The 25,984-nt window shown below is 39.3% G+C and overlaps 1 protein-coding gene across 5 annotated transcripts in view; it reads left to right on the forward strand.

Annotated features, from left to right (window-relative positions):
- LOC126876808 (neurogenic protein mastermind-like) overlaps nt 1–25,984 on the forward strand; it is a 248,682-nt gene that overhangs the window by 154,435 nt on the left and 68,263 nt on the right. For 3 of the 5 annotated variants that reach the window (XM_050639678.1, XM_050639683.1, XM_050639699.1), the window contains one exon: nt 8,716–10,419. In XM_050639678.1, coding sequence (XP_050495635.1) covers nt 8,716–10,419 — 1,704 coding nt within the window. The remainder of the gene's footprint in view (nt 1–8,715; nt 10,420–25,984) is intronic. The other 2 variants (XM_050639690.1, XM_050639703.1) reach the window with 1 other exon arrangement.

A 25,984-nucleotide genomic window follows, 5' to 3' on the forward strand; every position in this document is an offset into this window, starting at 1 on the left:
TTTCGTTGCCACCAAAATTCCAGTATTTCGCCACTTTCCATGTGCTGCATTCGTAAATTTTAACCTATAACTTCGCTGCAATCCAGCAATTTTTACTTTGCTAATTTATTTATTTTGGAAAATATCTCGATGAATCTCAATGAATCTCGATCGATACGATGTATCACGCAAAAGGATTATCGAAAAATAATATTAAATTTTGTAATTTTTACATTTATTTTTCACACCATTGAATATCCTTCGTATAGAACGAGCATTGTTTAAAAAATATAAAAAAGATATAATTTGAGAAATTATAAATCGTATTTAGATTAATTAGGTCTTAAATCGGTAAAAGGATACGGATGACATATGCGAGGTGGAGAATCGAATAGATTGTTAGCAAAAATTAGATTATCCTGATAAAAAGGATAACGTAAATGCGTCTTTGCGCGAGGAGCGATCGCTGCTTAAGAAGATTACGATCCCTACGTGTCTCGCCAGGAATTTGCAATTTCCAGTTGAATATGTATAAACGTCTGGAATGTTAAGTTTAGTGAATAAACAGAAGAGTTAAGAGGATTTTTGTAGATTACATAAAGAAAGTCGTCTACGGAAGCTTTCTTTTGCTTTAGAAATGACTAACTTTCGTTTTGGATATAACCGGCACTTTCTAGGAGAAGAATGTTTTATTGTCGATGTTTATTACGAGTAATCTTCATAAGGACGTATGCCCTCATAAAGGCTGGAAAGTGTATACTTAACCACTTTTAGTTTCATTACCATTGTGAGCGATGACGATGGTCATTATACACAAAGACCGAATGCTTCATTCATGTCTGTGATATCAAGTACACTGGTCACTATTAATATACATAATTTCGTCTAATTTAGTATTCTAATGCAGCAGTTTTTTTTATTATATTCAGAATCGTTAGAATTATTCAAAGTTCAAAACTTACAATTACTATGACAAAGTTTAAATATTTTTCTACTTGAATGATAAAATGAGAAATTTTTCATTACACAAGAAAACACTACACGTTTGATCGTTTTTTCTATAAAGTAATTGCTCCTTCGACACGAAGTATATCGTACACAAACTGGATTTCTCGTGAAGTCGCCCAGTCATGACAGGTAACAAGGGCTCACCGCACTCTCTCGAGTCACAGATACGCTCTTCACCGAAAACAAGCTAATATACGACAATACCAGTCTACATAAGGCTCCGATACTGTCTTAATACTATCAGTTTATACTAATTTTCCATTACTATTATCCTATTACTCGTGTTACTTGTCATCTGAAGTACCATTTATCGTACGGATAAGCATGTAACTTTAATTACGATAGCTATTTAAACACACGTTTTCTATATCCAGAAGTTAATATCTCCGTATCTCGACAACGATCAAACTATTCAAGAAACACAGATTCTTTGTAAAAATCGTCAAAATAAAGTAAGCTCGAATAAAATATTTCAGCGCGCGTTTTCTAACGAAACCCGTTACGTCCCACGTACAATCTTCGTATTTCGACTATGATCGGATTATTCATGACGGACAGTGAATGGCTCGTCTGATATTTAGGTCGTGCATTAACAGTTGACTAGCGGAGAACTAGTAGCGTCGTTAACGAAACGTGTAACGCTGAATAGATGCGGTGTATCCTCCCACGCAGGAAGGGAGCTCGCGCGCCTCAAGGTTACTCACTGACACGCTTCTTATCTTTTCGTGTATCGCCAGAACACATTGTCGAGATTCAACAGATTGCCCGATTTCACGCTGTCGAACGGTTGTTTCTATTATTGATATGTCGTCGCTGGGAAATATCGCCGGAGAAAATATGCTCGCTCTAAACCGTGAAGTTGCGCGTGGCTCGAGGTCGACGCGAGTATTCGAAGATAAATGAGACTATTTGTAAGTTCACTTGCCGTGATTGCCTTGCAACAGGAATATAAGGGTCGTTTGCGCGATTGGTGCCGAGTCATGTTTCGATTCTCTTTGCTCGTGAAGTTTCCTACGATTGTTCCTCCCCTTTTTTCGTTTTATGAATGATCAACCATAGGAGATGAGCTAAGCGTGAGGGAATGTTTTATAATGGAACTGATATAGTTTATTTAGATTGGAAAGAGGAAGGTGAAACGAAGTATAGTGGTTTAAGTTTTGTCTCCATTAAGTATGGATAAATATATACAGGGTGGTTGGTAACTGGTGGTACAAGCGGAAAGGGGGTGATTCTACGCAAAAAAAGAAGCCGAAAATATAGAATAAATATTTTTTTTTTAATTTTTCCATCGAGACAACGATCTACAGTGAGATCCGTTATAACGAGACTTGATAAAGTGCACGCGTACCGAGCGAAAATTCAAAGTCGATTTTCTCGAGAACAAAGCCTCAAAGGAAAAATTTTTATTCTATATTTTCGGCTTCTTTTTTCGCGTAGAATCACCCCCTTCCCGCTTGTACCACCAGTTACCATCCACCCTGTATAAAACTGTGTTACAAATGAAATTTTAATCGAGATATATCTATTATGCTGGCAGAAAAATGATCGATTCAGTGTAAACGTTTTAATACTTTTTTGTAGTAGTAAATACTCATTATTCAAACTCATACTTACTTAAACGCCCCGCGTTAATTAATTCTCTGCGTTGCACGAGACTGACCTCGTACAACCTAATAGAAGCGTCATGTACCATCGCTTTTTCGTTTCAGCAGGTACTGTTCATTAATCATCAATTCTCAAAACTGTTTCGCAAAACAATTTTATCTAAAAACCAGCCTAACGCACGAATCTTTGATATACTCTGCGCTTAGTAGACCAGGCACAAGAAGAGTAAGAAATTAATTATTATTTTATCAAGTTTGGCGATACGTTGGAAAAATACCATTTACGCCACTCGGAGTACATAATTATGGTTCAATGCGTGGGCATGAGCGAGTGGTGAACTGTTACTTCCGGCTGAAGTGGCATAACGTTGGATCCAAGTTCGGTAAACTCGTTGATGCAGCCGTTAACCGATTTCGGGGGTTAAATCAGTTGCCGGAGCGTTCTCGGTTAACCAACATCGTTTATACGTACATGTATAGTACTCACTATTAATTCGCGATTTCTAAGCCGCCGAAGTAATCGCTCGTATGAACTCTTCGAGCGTAATAAAGAACGAACTACTTTATACAGTGGTGAAAAATCACGAAACGAAGACCAAAATCCATATGTTACAAGCTTAATCTATGTATAATGTATATTAATGTATAAGCTTCATCTATGTTCAACTTTACAATTGATATTGTATATTAAATTTAGATAATCGAAGAATTTTTTCATATAAATAATTAAGAATTTTCAGCACTATTCTGTGGTAAAATCAAAATTCGCACGAGACGTATTCGAAGAGGTAAAATTTATTCACCCATGGGAGATTAATTCCCAGGAACAATCGCCATTTTGCAATTGGATATTTCCTAACTATTTCTTTAACGAAATTTATATTGAGAAACTATAATACTGTAAGTAAATTGTATAATGGATTTAAATGTTAGTAGCAAAAATATTTATTGCAGTGAATTATAACGAATTGTATTGAATTTCGTAATGGTTCGCTTCAGATCGATTTTACTTTCGTAACGAAAGAAATTGTCAAGGATTCTACGGTAACGTTTTACGATATATCCATTGAAAGTTAAATATTATATTTCCATGATTTATTCCCAACTTTATTGCCACGAATACTTGAAAATACTTAAAAATTCGTCTGTATGAGGTGGCATTTAGGGGTAAAGCAACGAAGGTGCGTGACAGAGGAAGAAACAGAGGAGCGAATGCGTTGGGAGAGACAGGTTGATGAAACCGAACCGACGGGAATGAAAGTCTGCGAAGATTTATGTCCGCGTTAATAACTGCGTCGTCGTTCGCGGGATATCGCTGTCGACAGTCTCGATTGTGTTTCTCGCGGTGCCCGAGGAAAATCGGTGCACCCTACAGCGCCGCGCGTTTACTTTCACGTATTGACCGCGTTGAAACGTGCGTAGAAGGTGTTTCCAACGTTTCTGACAGACGTTCTTCTCGCCAGATGAATGCGTGAAAGCGAGCAATTTTGCGTGTTGTACGTCGGACAATTGTTGTTTACGCCTTTGAAGGAGTTATAGTTGCCTACATCGTTGAGTAATTTACCATGGTCGTTGGATGTAATGTACCAAATGTCATTAAAATGCACTTTCTTTCGAAATATTCAATGTTTAGGAGGTTTGGACTTAGAAATCTCGTTCTTATTCTTCTATGTTTCTCCACGAATAACATAGACAATTCGGTGTAGTTGCACGAAGAAATTTTAGTATGAAGATAAAAGAGAATGATTGAAATTTTGACCAATGTTTTGGCAAGCCAAAAATTAATTCAAATAAGATAGTAATAAAATATTAAAAAGTATCTTTTGTTTCAGAAATAATAGAACGTTTTCAATTTTAATAATATCGTAGGAAAATGCGTGAATCACATCGTTGCTAAATGTTCAGGAAAAAATTAATTAGAGGAGATTCAAGATATTCCAATGAAATTTATCGAGTTTGTTGAATCAACGAGTGACGTCTCGTTAAAAACGACCGATTAATTAGAAACAGTTGTGGAAGTCCGAGGAAGAGGCAGACGCGGAAAGATCGATCGCCCCCGTGCACAGATTCTACGAATTCTTTGTACACGGCTTAAAGAATCGCTTTCTACGAAGTTTGAAACGACGGTTGAAACTTCCTAGTCCATTTCCCGTACCAGTCAGCTTTGGAAACTTACAGACCGAACGTATACGCTACATCTAATATAAGGAGACCGATAACGGACTTCTGAATTTTTCTAATCCATCTATGGCGCTGTTTTTTACCGACTTCCTTTGTGTATCTCAAATGGTTTGTGAGCGTGGAAAGGTTGAAATAGGAACTTGAAAATAACCTAAGTTATGAAATTCTGAATAACGAAGCAATTGGACCGAGCGAGAAAGATTTCTCGTACAATATGTTTACTTTCATTGAATTGCGAGGTGATTGTAAGAAACTTGGAATACAATAATTTATTAAAGAAGAGAGAAGAATTAATATCATTTGTAACGAGTGTGTATTACGCATTTCAAACATCCATCAACTGAGGATACTAATTACACTGGAACTGTTTTTGCGCGAATTCCATTTATTTAAAAAATTCTAGCTATTGTCCGATTAAACGAACTCTTGGCAATTGAATCCATTTATCTGAACACAGACTCCTATTATATGAACGAAAAATCGCGGATAATGGCGAGAATCAAAGCGCTTCTATTATATAAACTCGTCCAAAGATAAGACAGCAAATATTATAAAAGACAACGATTCTAAGCGTCCGTTCTATTCCAACAGATTTTAAAAAGATCTTCGCGATAGTTTTCGCCAAACGCCACATTTCCCAACGTCCATTGAGCGATTTCGATCAAGAAATCGATTCATCTTCGTGAAAGCAGTGAGAATTCTCGTGATAAACGGTAGAGAATTCGACAAACGGAAAGGTGGTTCCGCATGGAGGCGAGTTCGAGCGTATCGCGGGACGCGAGCGAACGCGATAAATCTCGGCGTAACGCGGTCTCTGGCCGACGCAAGACGGTGTGGTCCCAAACGTCTCTGGTGAGCCGCGAGGAAATTGCGGAGAAAGCGCACGGTAATGCAGACATTTCCGTCGCCTAGCGGAACCGGAACGCCCGTATTTTTCGCCCAGGGAAAACGAGAAAGCTGGGGCTGGATTGTGTGCACGATGGTGGCCCTGTAATAGACGCGAGAGACGGGATCCTTGGGAGCAGTTTTCGCCGGTGTGCCGCCTTCACCGGAGCAATTTCGAGGGGCGAAAAGTGCACGGCCCTCGTCAGATAACAGGCCGACCCGTGTCGATATTCCTTTTACCTTGTAGTTCGCGTTGCGGTCTCTGTATTTACCTAATGAACTCGGCGATGATTTTTAGATGCAGCTTCCATTTTTAGTCTTCTTTCGCTCCTTGTTGGCTTCGGTGTTTTTGGAAAGCATGTACAGTATCGCTCGTAAGTATACGGGCACTTTGGTTAATCTGTGATAACAATGTATGAATCTTACCAAAGTAATTCGTAAAAGTCGATGCATCGGTAATTAGAAGCTTTTTTTATGGAATAACGTGAAGATATAGCGTATTGTATTTTATTTTGTTGCCATCTCTCGGAAATGAGAAGTAAAAATATGTTCGATGTTTGATATTTTTGAGATCTTTTAATACAAGAATCGTTCTTAAGCAAATAAGACTATAAACAAATACGTTAGTAATTACCGACAAATCGAAATATTGGATCGTTCGGTATGCTCGTTCCGATTTTGAAGGAAGTTGGTCGACATAAAGAATCATATTGAAAAGTTTTTCGCCGAGAAGCCTGAGAGGTTCTGGAAGGTTGGAATATTCAAGTTGCATGAAAGATGAAGAAAGCTTGTGGAACAAAATGGCACCTATATAATTCAATAAATGTATATTGGATCGAAATGTAAATCGAACAAATTTTTTAAGCAACCTAATATAATCAACCAACACTCGTATTTGGAAAGTCGCAGAATTTTCTGCTGAAACGCTCAGGCTGAAAGTATGAAAATCTTATTACTTCAACATCAGATAAAACCCTGTATGCAATATTAATAATATCAACAAAACAATAATGATACAAGTAAAATCTCAAATAATCCTACTCTTCCCTAAAAAAAACATTATTTTTTCTTCCATCACAATTAAATGCGGATTCAACGAAATATGTCGTTGCATCTGCTGAAGATGTGGATTCGTTCAAGCTCAAGCCATCTAAAAGAGGAAAACGCAGAGGGATATTCGCGGAAACGTACGTAGGACGAGCGACCCCTATTAGAGGGTAATACGTATTATCGATTTTAGAACGAGGCGCAGGTTATCCCGGTTCAAATCATGACAAATGTATACTACCGTGTGTGGCCCGGTTGTCTGCTAGCTTATACATGCACGTGTGTATGTATTAGTTCGGCCGCACCCTGGAAAAACTTTTCCCAGTCTTTTTTTCTTCGTACCAGCGCGCAACGGCAACTGCCTCCTGGATTAGGATATTCTCATGACTATACACGAACATCAACCCTTTACGCGTTCGAGCACGAACCTTTGTTTGATTCGCGATATCGCGAAACGATTCTGTGGATGAATGCTTTTTTTTTTTTTTTAAATTGTCTACGATTATTGGTGAATTTTTTCATAATACGCGAAGCACTCTTTAATCTACCGAAAATCCATGATATAGAGGGATCGTGACGTGCGTGTCGCATAAAAAGGAAGAAGAATTACGAGAATTTCAGACCAGTTTTACAGAGAAATACATTTATTGTTCAGTCAGTTATTTAAGTATAATAGACATCAGTCTCATAGAGAAATATATTTATTGTTTAGTTAGTTATTTAAGTATAATAGACATCAGTTTCATAGAAAAATATATTTATTGTTTAGTTAATTAGAAGAGTAAGCGGATGCAAAAAAGGATTAGGAAATTTACTAATGAGTAAGATACTCGAATGAAAGCAAGCGATTGCCAACCATACCAAGACGCATAGACTCACGTGTCACGAATCAAATCGCGTTTCGTGTATCAAAATCTATACTCCAATTGTAAGTTGGCTCACACCAACATCCACGGGCGATAAAACAGACTGGTCAACGCGTTGTATCGAAACGTGGACTGCGGCATCTCGTACAAAGACGAAATGGGAAAAAGCGTTAGCAGTATCGACAGGTACAGTGAGAAATTGCCGGGTTAATTGCGAAAGAAACGGGTGAGCAGAACGAGGCATCCAGGCATCGGCGAGTTAAATATCCTGCGGTACCGGTTACCAGTGAGTCGGGATCGAAGAAAAACTGGCGAGTTTAGAGCACTCGTCGCGCGTTTTGCCTTGACCTACGAGCAGAACGCCTCTGCCAGCTTCTCCCTACCATCTTTTTCTTTTCCCTTTTTCCATTGTTTCTTCGTTCGACCAGTTGGCTGCTTCTAATGGGGAACGCGAACCACTACGGGGATTTAAAAGTTGTTGGGCTTCCTCGCGCTCCTTTCTCTCGATTAGCGTGATTTTCTTACATCTTATCTACGTGGGTGGCCAGCACAATAATTTAGATCGAAGAATTTAGTGACACTGTCGAGAAATCAATTTTCCTGTGTTGATATCCGAAGCTAAAATTAAAAAATTAAAATTTCTATCAATGCAGTTAGAAAATAAAGAAATCGATGATAGAATTTATTAACAATCCTAATAAGTGGGACGAACATTTTAAAGGTAGTAGAGTGCCGTGAAACAAAGTCGATACTTGATGACTTCGACAGGCGAAGTGACAGCTGATAAATCTTCGCGGGTTTTCTTCGTGTGATGGCAGGTCTTGATTGCTTCGAGTCATTTCTTCGCTAGGAATGGATTGGAATGTCTTCTTTTACAGCCTTCTTTGACCGTTATATTAGAAGGTTCTTTTCATCTTTCCTCTTTCTTTAAATTATGACACTGTCATTTCATGGAACCACATAAAATATTTCTTTTGCTGAATGTATCTGTTAATGTAATATGAAAATATGTTAAAATAGCAATAAGTTCAAATGCATTTACTCAACCATGAGTTCCGCTGTCAGTACTGAGAAACATTACCGCACTTTACTCTCGACTAACCGCCGTAACCAAACTAATCGACGTTTTCTCTTTCTCGTTTCAGCAGCAAAAATTCGTGAAGAGGACGGCCGAGGAGTTGGAGCCAGCCGGTGGTAGCGGAGACGGTGGCTTCGGCGAGCCCCCCGTGAAGCTGCAATGCACGCAGGCACAACATCAACATCAACAGGGACCCGGTGGCGGTGGTGGTGGCGGTCCCCATCATGGCCACGGCCAGCATCCGGCTGGGAACGGCGCGAACTCCACGGGTCCGACGCATGGCGGCGGTGGAGGTGGCGGCGGTGGTGGTGGAAATGAGGGACTGACCAAATTCTCCGTCGAAATTGTGCAACAATTAGAATTCACTACGTCTGCGGCTAACTCCCAGGCTCAACAGATCTCTACGAACGTGACTGTGAAGGCGTTGACGAACGCGTCGGTGAAGAGTGATCTTCTGAACGCGTCGTCATCGCCGAAATCAGGTCCGGATACGCCAGCATCCGCGACGTCTAGGGCTCAGTCTGGAAACGGGGCTGGAGGCGGACCAGGCACTGGGAACGCTGGTACCGGAGCACCAGCTCCCGGTGGAATCGGTTGCGTGGATATCGGTAACCTGGTCGAATGCAAACAGGAGCCGGACAACGAGTTTGTCGATTTAGAACAATGCGCAGCCGCGCTGGAGAAAGACGCGGCAGCGAACGGCGCCGGGTTCCCTGGCTTTTCCGACTTCATGGGCGATGACACGGGCGATGAAATCATCACCTCGGATGCGTTCAAGGATCTCATCTCGGAGATTTCCGACTTACATCCCGAGTTCATGAAAGACTTTGATTTCGAGGAGAAGATCCCGGTGGAGGCATTGGCGAACAACGCGGTGGTAGCTGCGGCTGCTGCCGCGGCAGCAAACAACAACAATAATAATAACAGTATCGGGACGAACAACGGACAGATCAAGATCGAGGATGACAAGGACTCGATACACCAGCAACACGGGAACGTGAACAGCAATAATGTAAACAACGGTACAAGTACGAATAATGGTAACGCCAACGTGCCAGCTAACTCGAGTCCTGGTGGTCTTGGCTCTGCCCAGTATTCTCCAGCCAGGCTACCTTATTCCGGTCTGGACTTCAAGTCCGAGATGAGCCCCGCCGCTCAGACGCTGAAGCAAATGGCTGAGCAGCATCAACACAAAAGTCAACAGTTGGGTCTTGGTGGATTTAATCCTGGAGCCGCAGCCGCAGCCGCTGCCAGAGGACCAACCGCTCGTTCACCTTACGCGGAATTTCCTCAATTTGGTGGCACGTCCGACTATCTGGGCAGCCCTGGCAGCGCTGGTCCACCCGGTGGACAATCTCAAGCGACCTCGGGCACTGGATCGTATCACAAGAACAACGGTACGTCCGGATTCCAGAGTCAACAGACGAATGACATGTTTGTCAGCTCGCAAACTCAATTCGCCACGGGCCTCGCTGACATGAAGAGACCGCAGCCTGCCACCGGTGGCAAACCGACCATGCTTGGACCAAGCGGAGGGTATAAGCAGCAGTATTCGCCATACGGTAGCCCAGGATCAATGCCGAATCACGGCAGCCCTGGGTATCCGCTTCCACCAAGAGGCTCCCAAGGCGGCGGACCCAATCAAACCGGATCCCAAGGACCCTTCAGTAGCTCCACACCGCCTAGACCTCCCTCAGGACCTGGCACATCCACTTTACAAATTAACCAGGCACAGCAGCTACACATTAACAACCCCGGACATCAGATTCAGGTCAGTGGATATAATTTTTCCTTTTTGTCTCTTTCCTTCAGTTTGCTTGATTCGGTTGTTTGTCGAAGATTAAACGTGTTAGATTTTACGAAATTTACTTTGGTTTCGTAAAGAAAGCTTAGCAGTTTTTAAAATGTAACGTAATTAATATAATTATTCGCTCTATTATACATAACAAATTAATTTGCTATGTAATAGATGACTGTTTACAAAAATGTTAAACATTGCTCAACCTTGAAAATTGTGAACAGCAAGAATTTTTAAGTGAAGAGTAAAATAGAATAGGCGAGGGTTGATTAAATCTTCAAAAATAATCTAATTCACAAGAAAAATAAAAATCTTCTACAATCATTAGAAAAAAGGAACATAAAAAGAAAACCAAAGTTTTTTTTTAAATAGACAGCAAAATGATAAATAGAAAAGTCAGGAAATATCGCGTGTGAGTTTGTGGAGGCCGAATGATATCTGTTGCGTCGCGACGACGCGTCTATTTTTGTCGGGCGGCATCACGACTCGACGTCGGTGGTGGCGACGGCGCTGGTAGTGGTAGCGACGTCGTCGTCGGTGGCGTCGCTAGCGAAGGGACGTACTATCTGCACCAGCGGTACTGTCGGTAGTAATAGTAGTAGTAGTAGTAGTAGTAGTAGCAGTCGAGAAAACGAAGGGGGTATGTTGGCGTCACGAGGGCGCCTCAACGCGCAACAAGTAGTCTTCCCCCTCCAATTCGCTCTTTATAAATTTTCCCTCTTGCTATTTGCCCCTACCCTCGATCCGTGTGTGGGTGATGGAGGGGAGAGTCGAGAGGGTTGCGTGGCCATGCGCAGCCGGCGTCGCGACGCCACCACCGTCTGCTCGATTTAACCTGCGCCTGCAATACGCGTCAATACGCTCCGAACGGTAGTCGCGAGGTTGCACTCGCGACAACCTGCACGCGACCAGCGAGCTCGTTTATTCATCTGGCAAGATTGCCTTTTGAGCGTCGTTCGAGGACGACTTTATTATGTACATGTTAAAATGTTTTTTTAACCGTGAAGAAGTCTGGCATTTAGTTCTTCGAGTTATTATGTTTATTTTTTTACGTAAAATTACAATTACGAGATGCCGCGTATATTTTACGAAGAAACCGCGGACAATATAATATAATAGTTGAAATAGTTAGTTCTAGTAAATAATAATTCCAAATTTATTATCATAAAATACGTACATAGAAATCGTACGAAGGCAATGGAGGAACTGTTCTTGATTTGTTTAAGTCTTCAACTTCGAACATGTGCGTTTGATGTTTTAAATACTTTCCATTTTTCTACATTATCAGGCAACAAATGAGCAACGAAATCGCTAAAAAGACCATAAGTTATGACTTCACCACGCTGAAATGGCAGGCTAGTCTAATGTAGTTGAGAAATATTTGTGGGGATCTAAAGTCCTCGTTATTCTGGTTTATTGCTACAACACGAAAAAGAGTAGTACGTGCTGCCTGTATAAATCTTGCTCGACAATCTTGCTTTCATTCACTTAAGCCAGAACATTCGCAGTTCTGTTACGGTTCTGGATAGCCTAACCTCTGCAGGTGGTCCTAGATCCTTTTTACGCGCTAATAGATTTATTTTATCGATCTACTTGTAGACACTCGAAGCAACGATCAAAGTAATTCGCAAGCGTTAGAAATTGTAAGAAGGTTTTAGAACACTAAACAGCTGTCGTTGTGAACGCATGATATGATTTCGCGAGTTTGAACAAAACTTTGCAACGTAGATAACAACCATTTCAAACGACTTCAAAGCTGCTACTAAATATTCTGAGCTTTCCATCGTCTAGAGATAGTCAAATATAAAATGAACGAGTAATGAGATCTATTTCTTAGAGATTAATCTAACTACGGTGTATAACATCGCACAATAAAATCGATTAACTCTCTATGAAAAGCAGAGAAATATTAGAAATATCACGTTGATATCGTTAAGTATTAGAAAAGACACGTTTCATAGAAGAAATCATATAGCTACCTGAAACGAATGCTCGATCGTACAAAATGCTACTTCCATTGTAGATGTTTCGAAGAGATCTTATCTGTTCGTCCCTCGAACGTCTTCGAACGCGCTGGTGAAATGTTCTTCTCTTGGACCCAATCGCGTATGGACACGTCTGTCTCTCGTAAATCACGCCAGCTACCGCGCTTATTTGCATCTCAATGCGTCCAGGCGAACGACGCCTCCTCCCCCGACGTTTCTTTATTCCTGCCTTCCGCGTTTTTCTCTACCACGATTCGATCTCACCTACCTCTTATGCGTTTCTTCTCTTTCCACTGCGTCCTTTTATTGTTATAGCTACGTACTTTCGTCTCTTGACTGTGGCGCGGTTTTATCCTCCTGTTTTCCTTTCGCCAAGCAGATTTAAGCATTTCCTCGAGAAACGTTATTGCTTGGCGATGTATTGTATCGTCAGAAATGTGGATAGTTGCGAAACTCGGCAAAATTTGTTACGAATTTTTTGTTGTTCATTGTTCTTGATAATTTCGATCACAGGTCACAGGAAAATTACCCTAAATTCCATAAATTTTTAGATAGAAGTACTAGATAGCCTGTTTAGAAATATTAGGCATTATTGTCTTTGTATTCATTTCAACCATGATCTCTGAAAAGGATTTTCGCTACAAAAATGTCTTTGAAAAATTCCATAAATAATTTCCGATAATTAAACCGTAGAAAGAAAATGACTAATATTCAACGCGACTGAAAAAAAATGGTATAAAAAGTCGGTGAATTTTGTAAGCAAACCCGTTTAAAAGAACTTTCCTTCCAATCTCGCGATTTCGTATCAGAAGCACGAGAAAGGCAATTTGCATGCGCTAGTTACGCCGCCCGCACGCGTCCGCTCGGCGAGACGCGTTGAAAATTTCAAAACAACGATATCGCCAGTCGAAGAATGTTATCTGTCGGTCAATTTGCATATCGTTCTTTGCGACACCAGAAACGAGCCATTTTCCCACACTGCTTTCCGGCTTCTCGTATCAATCGGGCCACTTTTGCATTGGTCAATCGTTTATCATGGCGGAAGTTAGAAAAGATGCCAAAACGAAGTATATTGTCGTCCCTCCTTCGTGTTCGTTGCTTCATTGACGTTATAGCGATCACTAAATTACAAATATTTATGCATTTATGGACAATTTAAATGCGCGAAAACCCTAGAGAATAGGATCATTCTTATTAAAAATAAAATACAAAATATACAAAGATTACATATTATTTCTTCAGCGATATTCACAAGACACATTTGCGTGAACATCGACGTTCTAATGATCAGACATCGTTATCGAACCTGGTCTATAAGGTGTTTATGATAAGATGAAAATTATGTAAATGCAGTCATAAGGAAATGTTATCGCTCTTAACGCAGAATTTAAACGATTTAATTTGGCTTGCTATTGGAGTTCCGCTCGTATTTGTATGCAACTTTACGTGAAAATGGGACGATTTGGGGAAGCGAGAAGGATTTAGTTGAACGCCAAAGAAAATTACATATGAATAGTAGAATCGCGTTAAATATTCATATGTGGAACGTTTAATGTCAGAACATCTAATTGCAGGATTATATACCTTGTTAGAATGAATTTCTGATTGATCTGTAGACTCTTCACGTATGTATAATACTTGTTTTGTAAAATATTCTGTTCTCGCTTCTAACAGAGAACACTAATTCTACTTCCAAAATAACCTAGATAATTGTATTAGACCATTGTTTATCTGCTAAATATACGTTTCATATTAAGCACGTTTCTCTCTTTTATATTTGATAAGAAATCGATGAAGCAAATCGCATGTACTTATCGTAAATGAGAAGTAAGGCTTAAAACGAAATTAATCCCTATGATTCGTAATGCGGTCGTTTAATGATACTATTTCATTGAATATTGAAAGAAATTAGTTTTACTTTTGCAGATAAAACTATAAAAGAGTAAATACTTAAATCTGCGATGCAGCACGCAACGGTATAATTACGTAAAACATCGATACAATATCATTTGAACAAAGCATACTGTGCTTTACACGCGTAAACTAAATTATTACGTAACCTAACAATCAAATATTAATATCAGCATGTATAAATCGTAATTTTACATACGTTATGAAATTTATACGATTAGAATTTAACGGATAATTAGTATTTTATTCATGAACAATGTAACGAGTGTTACGAAATAAGAAGAGGTCATGTTGCACGTTTCCCCTGCTTACGATTCGCTCGTATTTTGGAGCGTTTCCAACCGCTGCGCGTGTCGCCGCGTCGGAATATCCGAGTACGAGTGTTTTCCTCGTCGGTCGCGTTAATAAGCGGACACTCGCCTATTACCGGAAATTGAGCGTACGCGCAAGCGCCTCCCGTTCGGGTTCAAAGGTTACGTAAACCTTCGATCGTACGCATTTCGAATGCACGCGAACGCATGCAGTGTCATTGATACTATATTTAGAATCACGATATCTTCCTTCCATTTTATTTCATTTTTATTTTTAACACGTCGCTGTTGTGTCTTTCTCGTTTAAAATGCAAGAGGAATTTTTTTACGAAGAAATTTAACATAATAAAAAATTCTCTTTCTTGTTTTATATTTGTTATGCTCGAATATATGGCTGTCCTAAAAGTCTGGAATCTGCAAGTTTGCCAGCCACTATAAGTCAGTCCATAAATCAACTGCTTTAAGTATCGCAGACCATCGCTCTGTGATAGAGCTTCTTCTAAACCAATAGGTCACTCGATAATGCTCACTATATCTAATTTTTAATACCGCAGTTGGTTTTCTTGTTATTCTTTAAAAGTTGTCCATTTATGCCCGTATACGTTATGACCGTAGTCTCAATCAATAATTACGTATTCATATATAATGCGTACATAACATTTGAATTCGACCTCGAACTTACGAAGAAACTTCGGCCGAAGAAAATTCACAAGGTTTCGTTACATTCAAGTATGATAAAAATAAATTAGACGGGCGAGCTAGCGATTGTTTGTTCCAATTTATTCTAATTAATATTCTCCAAATTTGTAAAACTTATGGTTTGTAAAAAAGATGTTAATCAATGCTTCGAAACGAACTCGCAAATGAAATATCAGAGGATAATTTGTCAAAGATCTGTTTGATCTAATCGAACAGTATGACGAATTTCCAAAATGAATACTGCTGCTTGTACGTTCAGAAACCGAACGTTAATCTATTTCAAATCACGAATATCGAACATTAATGTCGATTCGAATGATAAATGTTTCATAATCAAGGGCTTTCGCGCCACATCTCACTCACATGTTAAGGTATCAATCACAACGTTACGCTGAGATATAATACGTATTGCGTTCGTATTAAACGTTGTAATTACATAAGCAGATTTAGGCCACTGTATACTCCGCTATTAATAACGTTTCAAATACGCTGCTAATCGTTTATAAATAATAATATTTCGGTATTCTATTTCATTATGGAAGAAAATTTATGAAAATGTTACTATAGAAAACTTTCTTTATCGCAGAAACACTAGTAGATCCGCAAAACATAGTCATAAATAGACCTACTACTAAACATTTTGAGAATCCAAGCTGAAACCTCCATGATTTCTTAAGAATATACATATAATCTAGCAAAAATCATGCACAATATCACAGAGACATATTCAAAATTCATCTTTTCTTTCATTTCACAATGAACTTACTGGCTCACTGCTCAGCCACGTGCTAGTCCAATCCAGAGCTCAATAAAAACCGAATTTTTGGACGCGATAGCCGACGATCTAGCAACTTAAATACGAAGAATAGAATCGCGAAATAATTCATTGACGAACCAACTTACCTATTCTCGAAGCGTAGGAACTCCGTTCACAGGAGTCCGTTGAAATTTTATTCGTGTCACTAGGTACGCGGAGAATCTCGGCCTGAGGGGATGCCCGCCCCCCCACCCCTCGAATTTCTACGGTTCTCCCTTTTTCTTTCGGCCTCGGAGCAATTTCCGCGGTCGAAAAATCGAGGTTAACGGAAAAAAGCAAAATGGAGAGGAGTAAAAGAGAAGGAGAGGAAAAGAGAAGGGTGGATGGTTTCTATCCAGATGGTATCTCCTCTCTCCCTGGGCGTAGAATCGGTATCGATCGGTCGCCGCGTTCCATGCATGGAAATAAATCGTCGGCGTCTGTTGGCGACCCTGTCTCACCTATGCAAATCGAGTCACCGTTTAATTGACGAAATATTCAAATCGTCAGAAGCTCTGAACGCGCATTCAAATGATAATGACAGCGCGTCACTGAGCTTTTTCCAACATTATCTTTTTCTTGGTCTTCCTTCATTTTTTCTTTATTTTCTTTTCGTGTTCTTCTTCCTGCTTCGCTACGTTGGTTGGTATCCTGATATTTGTTTAAGATATGCATAGCCGCTTTTGTTATCGTTTGTTGAGGTGCGTTTCACATTGAAGAGTTATCGATCGACCTGTAACGTCAATCTGCATATTTGTAATAGCGGGCAACAAGGACGCGTTTCCTTTTCCACTGACCTTCATCTTGACCCCGGCAAGCAGACCCACGTCGGCACGCGGTCTTGCGTTAAATATAAATCGCTCGGAATTATTATTGTTCTGTGGAACTAACAGGAAGCTTGATCTAAAAGAGCATGACCTTTGAACGACTACCTGGTCTTTGGTGGAGGAATTTTGGTGTGGTTATATTGTAAGACTGTGTTTATTTTAGGTGTTATATTTTAAGCGATGATAGTTAAAAAATGAATCTTCGTGGTTACGAAATGTTACACATTGAGATTGGAAAATACTCATATCGAGCTTTTATGTATAAATGAAGTTTCATATAGAAATTCTCATATAAAAATTCATATACAAAACATAATGCATTGTTATGTTAATCAAATGTATTACACTGAATAATACTCGTAAAACGTAGCGATATCTATCTCAAAATTAGTTTCTCGATGTCGACATTTTTGTTGCGAGAGTTACACACAGAGCCTTATCAAATTACATATTAAAAGTTAATTAAACTCAATTACAATCGCCAACGTAACTTTCAAATTTGTTTCGGTCAACTATAAAAATTCCAGCTCTTTGTTCGTGAACGTGTATTATCTACGCGTGCGATTCATAATTTTATGTTTAACGCTGCGTTCGTCCCTTCTACGTCGGATGTACGCCACTTGAAGCGCGATTTGATAATGGGACAGTACTCGTCGAACTGACTTTCGAGCGGTAGAGAGAACTGTTTCGTGTTGTTGGAGAGTCGCGGTGTGTGGTCCAGATATTAACGTGTGTGTCCACGACAGCCTCTCCATAGCACACGAGAAGCTCATAGTGTTTTCGATTAATTACTGGCGTCGTTGTACCCGCGTGTTTGCAAGGAATTGGTCGATCAGGATGATGAAGTACCGTGTTGTTTCGCACGCTAATGAAAATGTGAAGATAAAGGATGTGATTTTGTAATATACATACTATGAAATAAATTAAAGATTCTGTGACGTGCATTTACTTTGCGTAATAACGTAAGAAAAGTCATTCCAACTTTCACTTCACGCGCAATGTGCACCATATCGCTATTCAATATTTCGAAACACGTCTACTAGGCTTTAAACCTCTATCAGCTCTGTAACAAAAGAAACCAGCAATCCTATCAATTTTCAAAACCACTCGAAATCTCCCATAAGAAGACATATCGATTTTAACTTTCACCTTGTTAACTACTAATTTACTAACGTTTAATTTCTTTAGGAAAAGTATTAGACTTTGTTCCATAAATTTATTTATTCTAAGATGTAAATTCGTTACGTGGATTGGAAAATTAAGAAATTTCACGTTATTTTGTACTTTACGCTATACGATCAATGAAATTATAAGTTTATAATAAAATAACTAGAAAACGAAAGCAAATGATAAACGTTCAATTTGTATCTCTTTATCTGTCTTAATATCTCTGTATTATCTATAGTATCCATAGAGAATGCGTATATCGCTATTGTTCTCCGTGAAAGGATATCTACAACTCACAGCGTCCAGTTACAAAAATAATAATCTTTCGCCAGGAAGCACGACGTATCTTGCGGCTTCATCCTCTAATCTCGCGGCTTCTTCTGCTAATCCCGCGAGAACCTGATGCAACGTCCACGAGGCGTGTTCTCCAGAAGTCGCGTTCGCGGTTACAGGTACGCGGGCCGCGACACAACGTCAGAAGGTGTGCATTCCACAACGGTGCCGCATACCGCGCTGAAATCGATACCCGCGTCTCTCCGTTCGTAACCTACATCGTGGTGGTGTGTCGAGGCTCGTACAGTCGCCAGCAAAACGCATTGTCTCCCGTCCATTCTTCCGAATCGGCCGCTATCAGTGCTGCAGTGGCGCGGATGAGACCAGCGAATTCGATTTGTCCTCTCGCCGCTTCCAATTTCGAGACCGTTGCGCTGCGCGGTTGCGATACCATTTTCCAACTGCTGGATTTTGGGTTCGCGGTTCTTACTCTTTTTCCCTTTTTTCTCTTTTATTTTTCACAATGTAGCAAGGACCTCTCTCTCTCTCTCTCTCTATCTCTCTCTCTCTTTCTCTCACTCGTACGCTCGCTCGTTTGTTGGCTCTGTTTTTCAATCGACGTTCGTTGTTTAGCAAATGGACCAGCGTTGTCAGGTGCTTTCGTGGGTTTTTGCCGGTTTTTGGATCTACCGCGGTGTTAGTGTGGTCGATGTGGACAGGAATTTTGGGTTTTAGCTAGAAGCTTTGTGTATTTGGAAAGAACGGCGTTCTCATGCGGGTTGTGGAGGTTTTTGGGCGCTCGAATAGAAAGTTAAAAGTGATGGGGGTGATTAGTATTCTGAATGAATACAAGATTGGTATCAAGAGTACTGATTTCTTGATGGGAATCGACACAAGGAACTTTTGAATAGTTTACAGCGCTAGATTTCTTACTAAATGATACTTGTTCCTTTTCTCTGTTGTTTCGAGAAAAATGATTCTTCATATTCATAATTTTTCAATCTATATTCATCACAGCAACGTCAGGTTATTTATTATTTTGCTATAGCCTCTTGAAAATAAAGTTGTGGAAGAATAATCATCGTTGAATTCTATGTTCGCTTCGATAGCCCAATTCGTCGTTTTATAATAAACTTAATAAAACATGGGTCTGCTTGTTGTCAATTATCTCCGAGCTTGAAATCGATACATTGGTTTGTAATATAAATAAATTCGGTTAAACTGGCTATTCTTCATTATTTGACCGAAGTTATTTGTGCTACTGTCCGGTATAATAAATTCCGTTTAACACGTATATGCACTAAATTTCGGAAGATTTTACGCATTCGCGAAAACAGCCATTTCATCTGTAACAATCGGATAATTTTTTAATTTCGGATTGAATCAGGACAAGTGAATACGAGCTTCACCTTTATACCGTACAATGAAATTGGACCAACGTGTTCGATTCTTCTTTTCTCGGATTATCGAACGTACAATGACCCCACCGTTATATTTTAACAATGAATCGTTTAAACTCATTTTGTTTGCGCGCGGTCGTCGACGCGCGGTCCACGAACTTAAAGCTCGTATCGATTACGCGAGTTTTCGCGCGCATTGTATGTACGCGTGTACACCATCCGCCATTCATTACCAGTTTTATACGATACAATATAAATCACGCATGGGCCACTTTAATTTTTACGCGCCGCGCAATGACACCAGTTGTTTTTCCGCTTCCTTCTCTCCAATCCCACACTTTCGTACGCACTCGCCAGATATACTCGCATGTGGTACACGACAGTATGACGCATAAATATTAATCACGAGCGAAGTAAGCTTTTTATTTTATCGAGAGTTTCTAAAAATCTCGTAGCTGCCACGATTTAGGAGTAATTTTTCAATCACGAGTTGTTATTCTTTGCTATTGTACTTGTTATTCTCTAACGGCATAGCATACGGATCACACGAACTGGTATAGAAATGTTATTTCTTAACCATTTTTTCGTACCAAGATAATGAAAGACGTACTTTGTGTTGTACTATGCATTTGATCAAATATATCAAGAATCCTCAATCTTCGGTTCTCAAATTTCGAAAAGAAAATCTCACGATTTTTATGAGAAAAACATATTTGATCCCTAAAACTATCTAGCTAGAATATCTTAGACACCTTTGAATATCTGAGATAACTGAGAACAATAATCTTGTAAGTTCCGAATTGTTTATCGTTTTATCACAAAACGCAGGATAATTAAAAACGCAAAAACCATGGCAATATCACCGATTTCATGAACAAACTTCGACTCCCCAGACACATCAGCCGTTTATCAAACTCTGCAATCAGAACTTTGTGGCAGAAGACACTCACCCAGTTCCCGCAGTTCCATCTCATCGATACCCGAAGGAAAACAATGGCCGAGGAACTAGGCGACGCAGATAGTTTCATCGATGTTGTATTCGCCACGGTTGCACACCTCGCTATCTGCCGTCAGAATCCGGTTGACTTGCTAATTTTAACTCGACCGTGACATCGCGCGAATACGACCACGAGCCTATGTATTAGTTTTCTCGTACGATTGTCCCGCGGTATTCGTTTCCAGAATATGAACGAATAACAAAAGAAAGAAAAAAAGAAAAAGGGGAGACACAGTTTGTTAACGCGAAGGGGTTAATTAAAGCGTCGGTTAATTATCACGATGTAACGCAGGTTAATGTGCCCGGCGCGGACTTTGGCGGCGAAAACGGAGAAATTGGTAGGCGAGACTCGGCGAAATGTAATTGGAACGCGAAAGTGCGCAGACGGCTGACAATCGTAATTAATCGAGGCGATACAAACAAACGGAGCCAGCGATGGGATATTGTTGGGCCGTGCGACGCGCTCGACACGCAACAAATATCAGCCCTTTAACCTGCTCATTTTTCCGGCTCACGTTTCCATGGTGCTCGCACGAATTTTCAAACCGCGCTCTCGCGAAAATTATCGCTCGATTTTGTTCGCCGCTGATTTTCTCGTACCGCGCGCGCCCCATCATCAAGTCATTGAGTATTTTCTACGATTTGGCGTCCAGTTTTGCGGTTGTAAATTTATAGAGGTTTTGCTCGTGTTTAGATACGGCATGAGATAGTATTTTCTGTGCAATTATGTTTGGGTTAGAGTGTCATGGTATTTGTAATTTTTAGAGACGCGCCAAGAGAAAACGCGTTTGAAGGGGTTAATAAAACTAGAAGAAATTATTAGGTTTAATTGATTCGATCGATTAGAACGTGGAGAATGCAGAGAAATTATAACGGGTGCCCGTGGAATATTATCGGTAGTGTTTCTTTGATGTTAGAAATTTCTAAATAGCTAAGTCTATACAGTAATATATTTTAGAGTTTAGAAACATATCAGTTTTTCAATACGATTTAGTTTGATTTGACATACCACATTTCCTTTAAATATTTATATATGTACATATATTATAACATTTGCAGGAAAGAAGTACGTAACATGTTAGTCGGAAATGATTAAAATCTTTAAGAATTATTATCTCGTTTGGTACTGTACAGGAAGTTATAAAACGCCAGCAAACTTCATATAATATTCATTATTTCAATGACGCTAATCATAATTTTCTGTAAATGTCTGTAGGGATCGGATACGTGGAAGTGTCGTTAATTCTGATTTTTAGTATTTCGATTTAAAGCGTTTCATGCAGGCCTTGAGATAGTAGATGAGAATTTAAAAGCGTGTAAGTGCGTCATCATAAAAAGAAAAAATTATTATAGTTAGAAACGCGGTGTATCGCAATTTGTAGTTGTCAAAGTTGAAAGTGTTGGCAATTTTTTAAACGATATTAGTGGCTATTAACACTTTATCGATCGTTTAATATTATCTACCGGGAACGTCAATTGGCTATGTGGAATAATTATATTGCAACGCGTAAACGTTGAAAGCTCTTTGGTTCTCGCAAATGTGCAGAAATATATACACCATTCTAGGAAGTACATATGTGGCAAGTATATAGCGATGTATCGATTAATTGAAAACACGCAACGATTTTAGGAAAATAATCGCAGTTTCTTGCCATTCGCTAAAAATATTTTTCGTAGAAATAAATTGAGGGTGATTATGCAAATTCATATTTCTGCATAGAGAAATCGAACTTAAATAGAGATCGGATTTATCTTCTACATATTATGTTTACTTTGAATATTTAGTATTTTTTTCGTGTGTATTTTCTCGTTTTGCACATTCAGTTTTACCATAAGTGCGTAAACGTCCGCAGTCTAGTGGATAATAACACATTGGTCATGTCAAAAGTATTCGGTCAGGAAAGTGTACAAAAAGAGAAAGAGAGATATGAACAATTTCGAAATTGATATTACATATGTTATGATTGTTATATATTGCGTTAAAAAATAAGTACAAACGCAAGTTTTCCTACGATCTGAGATCTTTCAAGAGATCCAACAAACCAAGCATTGCTTAAGTAAAGTAAGTTCTGGAATGTTGGAAGACAAAAAAAAAACATGTTTTCGAATTGATTTGATTATCCGTGCGCGGTATTAGGTAAGCGAGGCAGCTACATAGTAACGTTTATGATAATCCTTTAACTACCGTTTATGACTGGTAAATACAACCTTTCGAATGCAAAGTAATTTGTCTTTTCAATTGCTTCATACGTATTACCGTTGCTATACCGACCGAACCAACGAAGAAAAACTGCATTGACAAATGCGAGCCTGTTACATAATTTTCTCTTAAGAGATTTTACAATTCATATTTATGCGTCCGCAGTTACCATCGTCGACTGTTTTCAATTCAATCTTCTTTCTCCAGATTTTCCAACTAAATTTGTAAATATTATACGCGATACTTTATTCGTATTGATCTACGTTAAATGCAATCATTTCGAAGTTAATTAAGTTTGTTGACGCGGGAAAGATCGTGTGGCATCATAACAGTATGGCAAGCCTTTCAGTATAGCGTTGTAGATTATTCTACTGGAACAAAAGACACAAAATGAAAAACGAAGCTGCCAATAGACTAGACGATAGAAGTTAATTAGGATCTAACAATGAATGAAGTAATTGAATCGATGCAACACATATGGCTCGGTGGTAATGAATGTATCAATTATTTTATGCCATTTTAAGCTATCGCTCCATTTTCAACTATAGGTTGATCTCTCATGACCATCTACATTCATGATTTAACGATCGAAGATTCACGCAAAAGTTTGGCGTGTCGCCGAAGCTCGCAAATTCGAACGTTCTTCAGAAGACAAGAGCGAACCGCGCGACCACGCGTATTTTTGGTCGGTCCTCCGCGTAAGCCCTGCTAATAATGACCGGTTCGAGGAACTATCGACCGCCTTCTGGAACTCATAACTATATATTTGATCCGGGCCAGATAAACATTGCTCTCGAAAATAGTAACCGTGTGCCCATGCCGCGTTCACCAACTCGATACATCTTTCTAAGAGCGTCTGTCGCATGTTTTTTCGTCTTTTTGACGAGCCAACGAGTGGAGTCATCATCGAGAACTCGCGAATGAGAGAACGGATTCAACACGATGTAGGAGTAGGAATTCACGAAATGCTTTTCAACGCGTTGTCTTTGTTAAGCCTTCGCCGGATGCTGTAAAGCAACATATTGATTCTGAATCATTGAATCAATTCGTTAATTTTTCTCCAATGTTCGCTAAATCTTAGCTTAACGATACGGTTACAGACGTGACGATTGTTTCTTTTGCACACATCTAATGCAATTCTTTTAAATGTCCGATGAAAAGCACCAATATTGACATAATATTGACAATAAATATACCTAATTAAAACCATCGATATTAATCTGTTCTGACTTCATAAAATAAAAAAAGGATAAAAGGGAAATATTGCTAATGTTACGTTTCTTTGTCAAAATGTAGAATATTCCGTATCTGGAAATTAAGAACATTTTAAAAAACTTACAATTACGTATGCTATATTTTTTTGACGAGTTGATGTAAGTATAAAAGCGAGCCAATATATCATTCTTAATCTAATCTATAGTCGAATAACAAATTCGCGAAAAGTGGAGTTTCGCCATTCTACGAAAATTCATTAACGTTCGACATCGTCTTTCTCAATCGACAAGTAGAAACCACAAGCGAAAAACCGCCATGTGTGTTCTTAGGTTAACGCTGCTCGTGAGTTGCAGGCGTGTTCATGCGCTCGAGAGATCTCTCATCTGCTCGTTCGATCTCTCGTACGTTTCTTTCCACAGAGCCGAGATGGCTCGCCTCTAAAGATAGAGGCGGTTGTTCTACACGCGTTTCGTATTATGCCGCCATTATCGATAAACCGACTGGCGGCTGAGTATTTTTGGCTTGTAAAAGGCTCTTCTTCGGGACGTTTCGTATCCTTCGCGGCTCCACTTCGGGGTAGGAAAAATTTCACCGATGAAACTGACGAGTAGCGGTGGTCCCGGGATTCTTAAAAGGGAAGAAAGTGTTCTTTTCCTGGTAGCGCTTAACTCGGAGCAAGTTTATCGAGTTTATTTTTCTAAGTGAAGTGATAAAAGCTCTTGATGATAGAAGATTGATTTTGGGAGATATTTGTTGCGAGGAATGTGAGGGCTGGAGAAAATCGGATTAGTTGGTTCTTTAACAGACATTGCTTGAAATCTTGGATTTAGGGAGGATCTTTTTGCTCGTGTACTGCTTTCTTTCGTTTAAGGATAATTATGAACTGGCGTAATAAAGTAAAAATGATAGATCGTCAATTTTAATATTTGAAGATTATTATTTGTAACTTAGATCCTGGATTTATATAAAAGAAATTTATCAATGATTTAAATAAATACATTTAAAAATTTCAAACTTAAAAGTTTGAGTGGTAAACCTCAAGGAAGCTATGTTCCTACGGAATTTTCTAGTCTCGCGAAATCAACGATAAATGTGTTTAATAATCAGAGAATGCTGCGAATTTCTTTCCACGCTGAGCTTTCGTAAACTAATGTTCTTAGGACGGTGTCTATCGATAGCATTGAACGTAAAGTTATAAAATGTAGATAAATATGCGATAATTGAACGTAAAGTTATAGAATGTAGATAAATATGCGATAATCTGATCCTTGACGTACTGCTTAATACTTTTGATCGCTCTTTACCTCTGCTGCTTGGCGCAAAAACAGACCGTGATCCGGGTGCAATCGCGTAACTGCAAATAACTCGGCTTCTGGCCGACGCGACGTGGGATGCACGAAGTTGTAAACACGCTTCTCGAATCGAACGGAAGCTGCTCTTTCTACTTGCTTGCCCACAGAAATCCTATCGTTCGATTTAGGACGGAAGGAACGTTGACATTTTTCATGTGACGACACTCTACTTTCTCTTAACACGGAATATGATTAGTTTTAACACTAAATCTGAAGAAATGTTTTTCTAAGGAAATCTTATCCATCGTTTAATTGAAACGTCACAGTCTAACTCTTTCGACATTTTTTCTAAACTTTTCTTTTCATTACCTTTATTTTAATCGTCAAAATTTCGACAGTATATGAAAATATTTCAGCGATTATCGAATATTTTAATACATATCTACTTTTGCGTTTCACTAGGAT

Source organism: Bombus huntii, chromosome 2, assembly GCF_024542735.1.
Source record: "Bombus huntii isolate Logan2020A chromosome 2, iyBomHunt1.1, whole genome shotgun sequence".
NCBI classification, from domain to species: Eukaryota; Metazoa; Arthropoda; class Insecta; order Hymenoptera; family Apidae; genus Bombus; species Bombus huntii.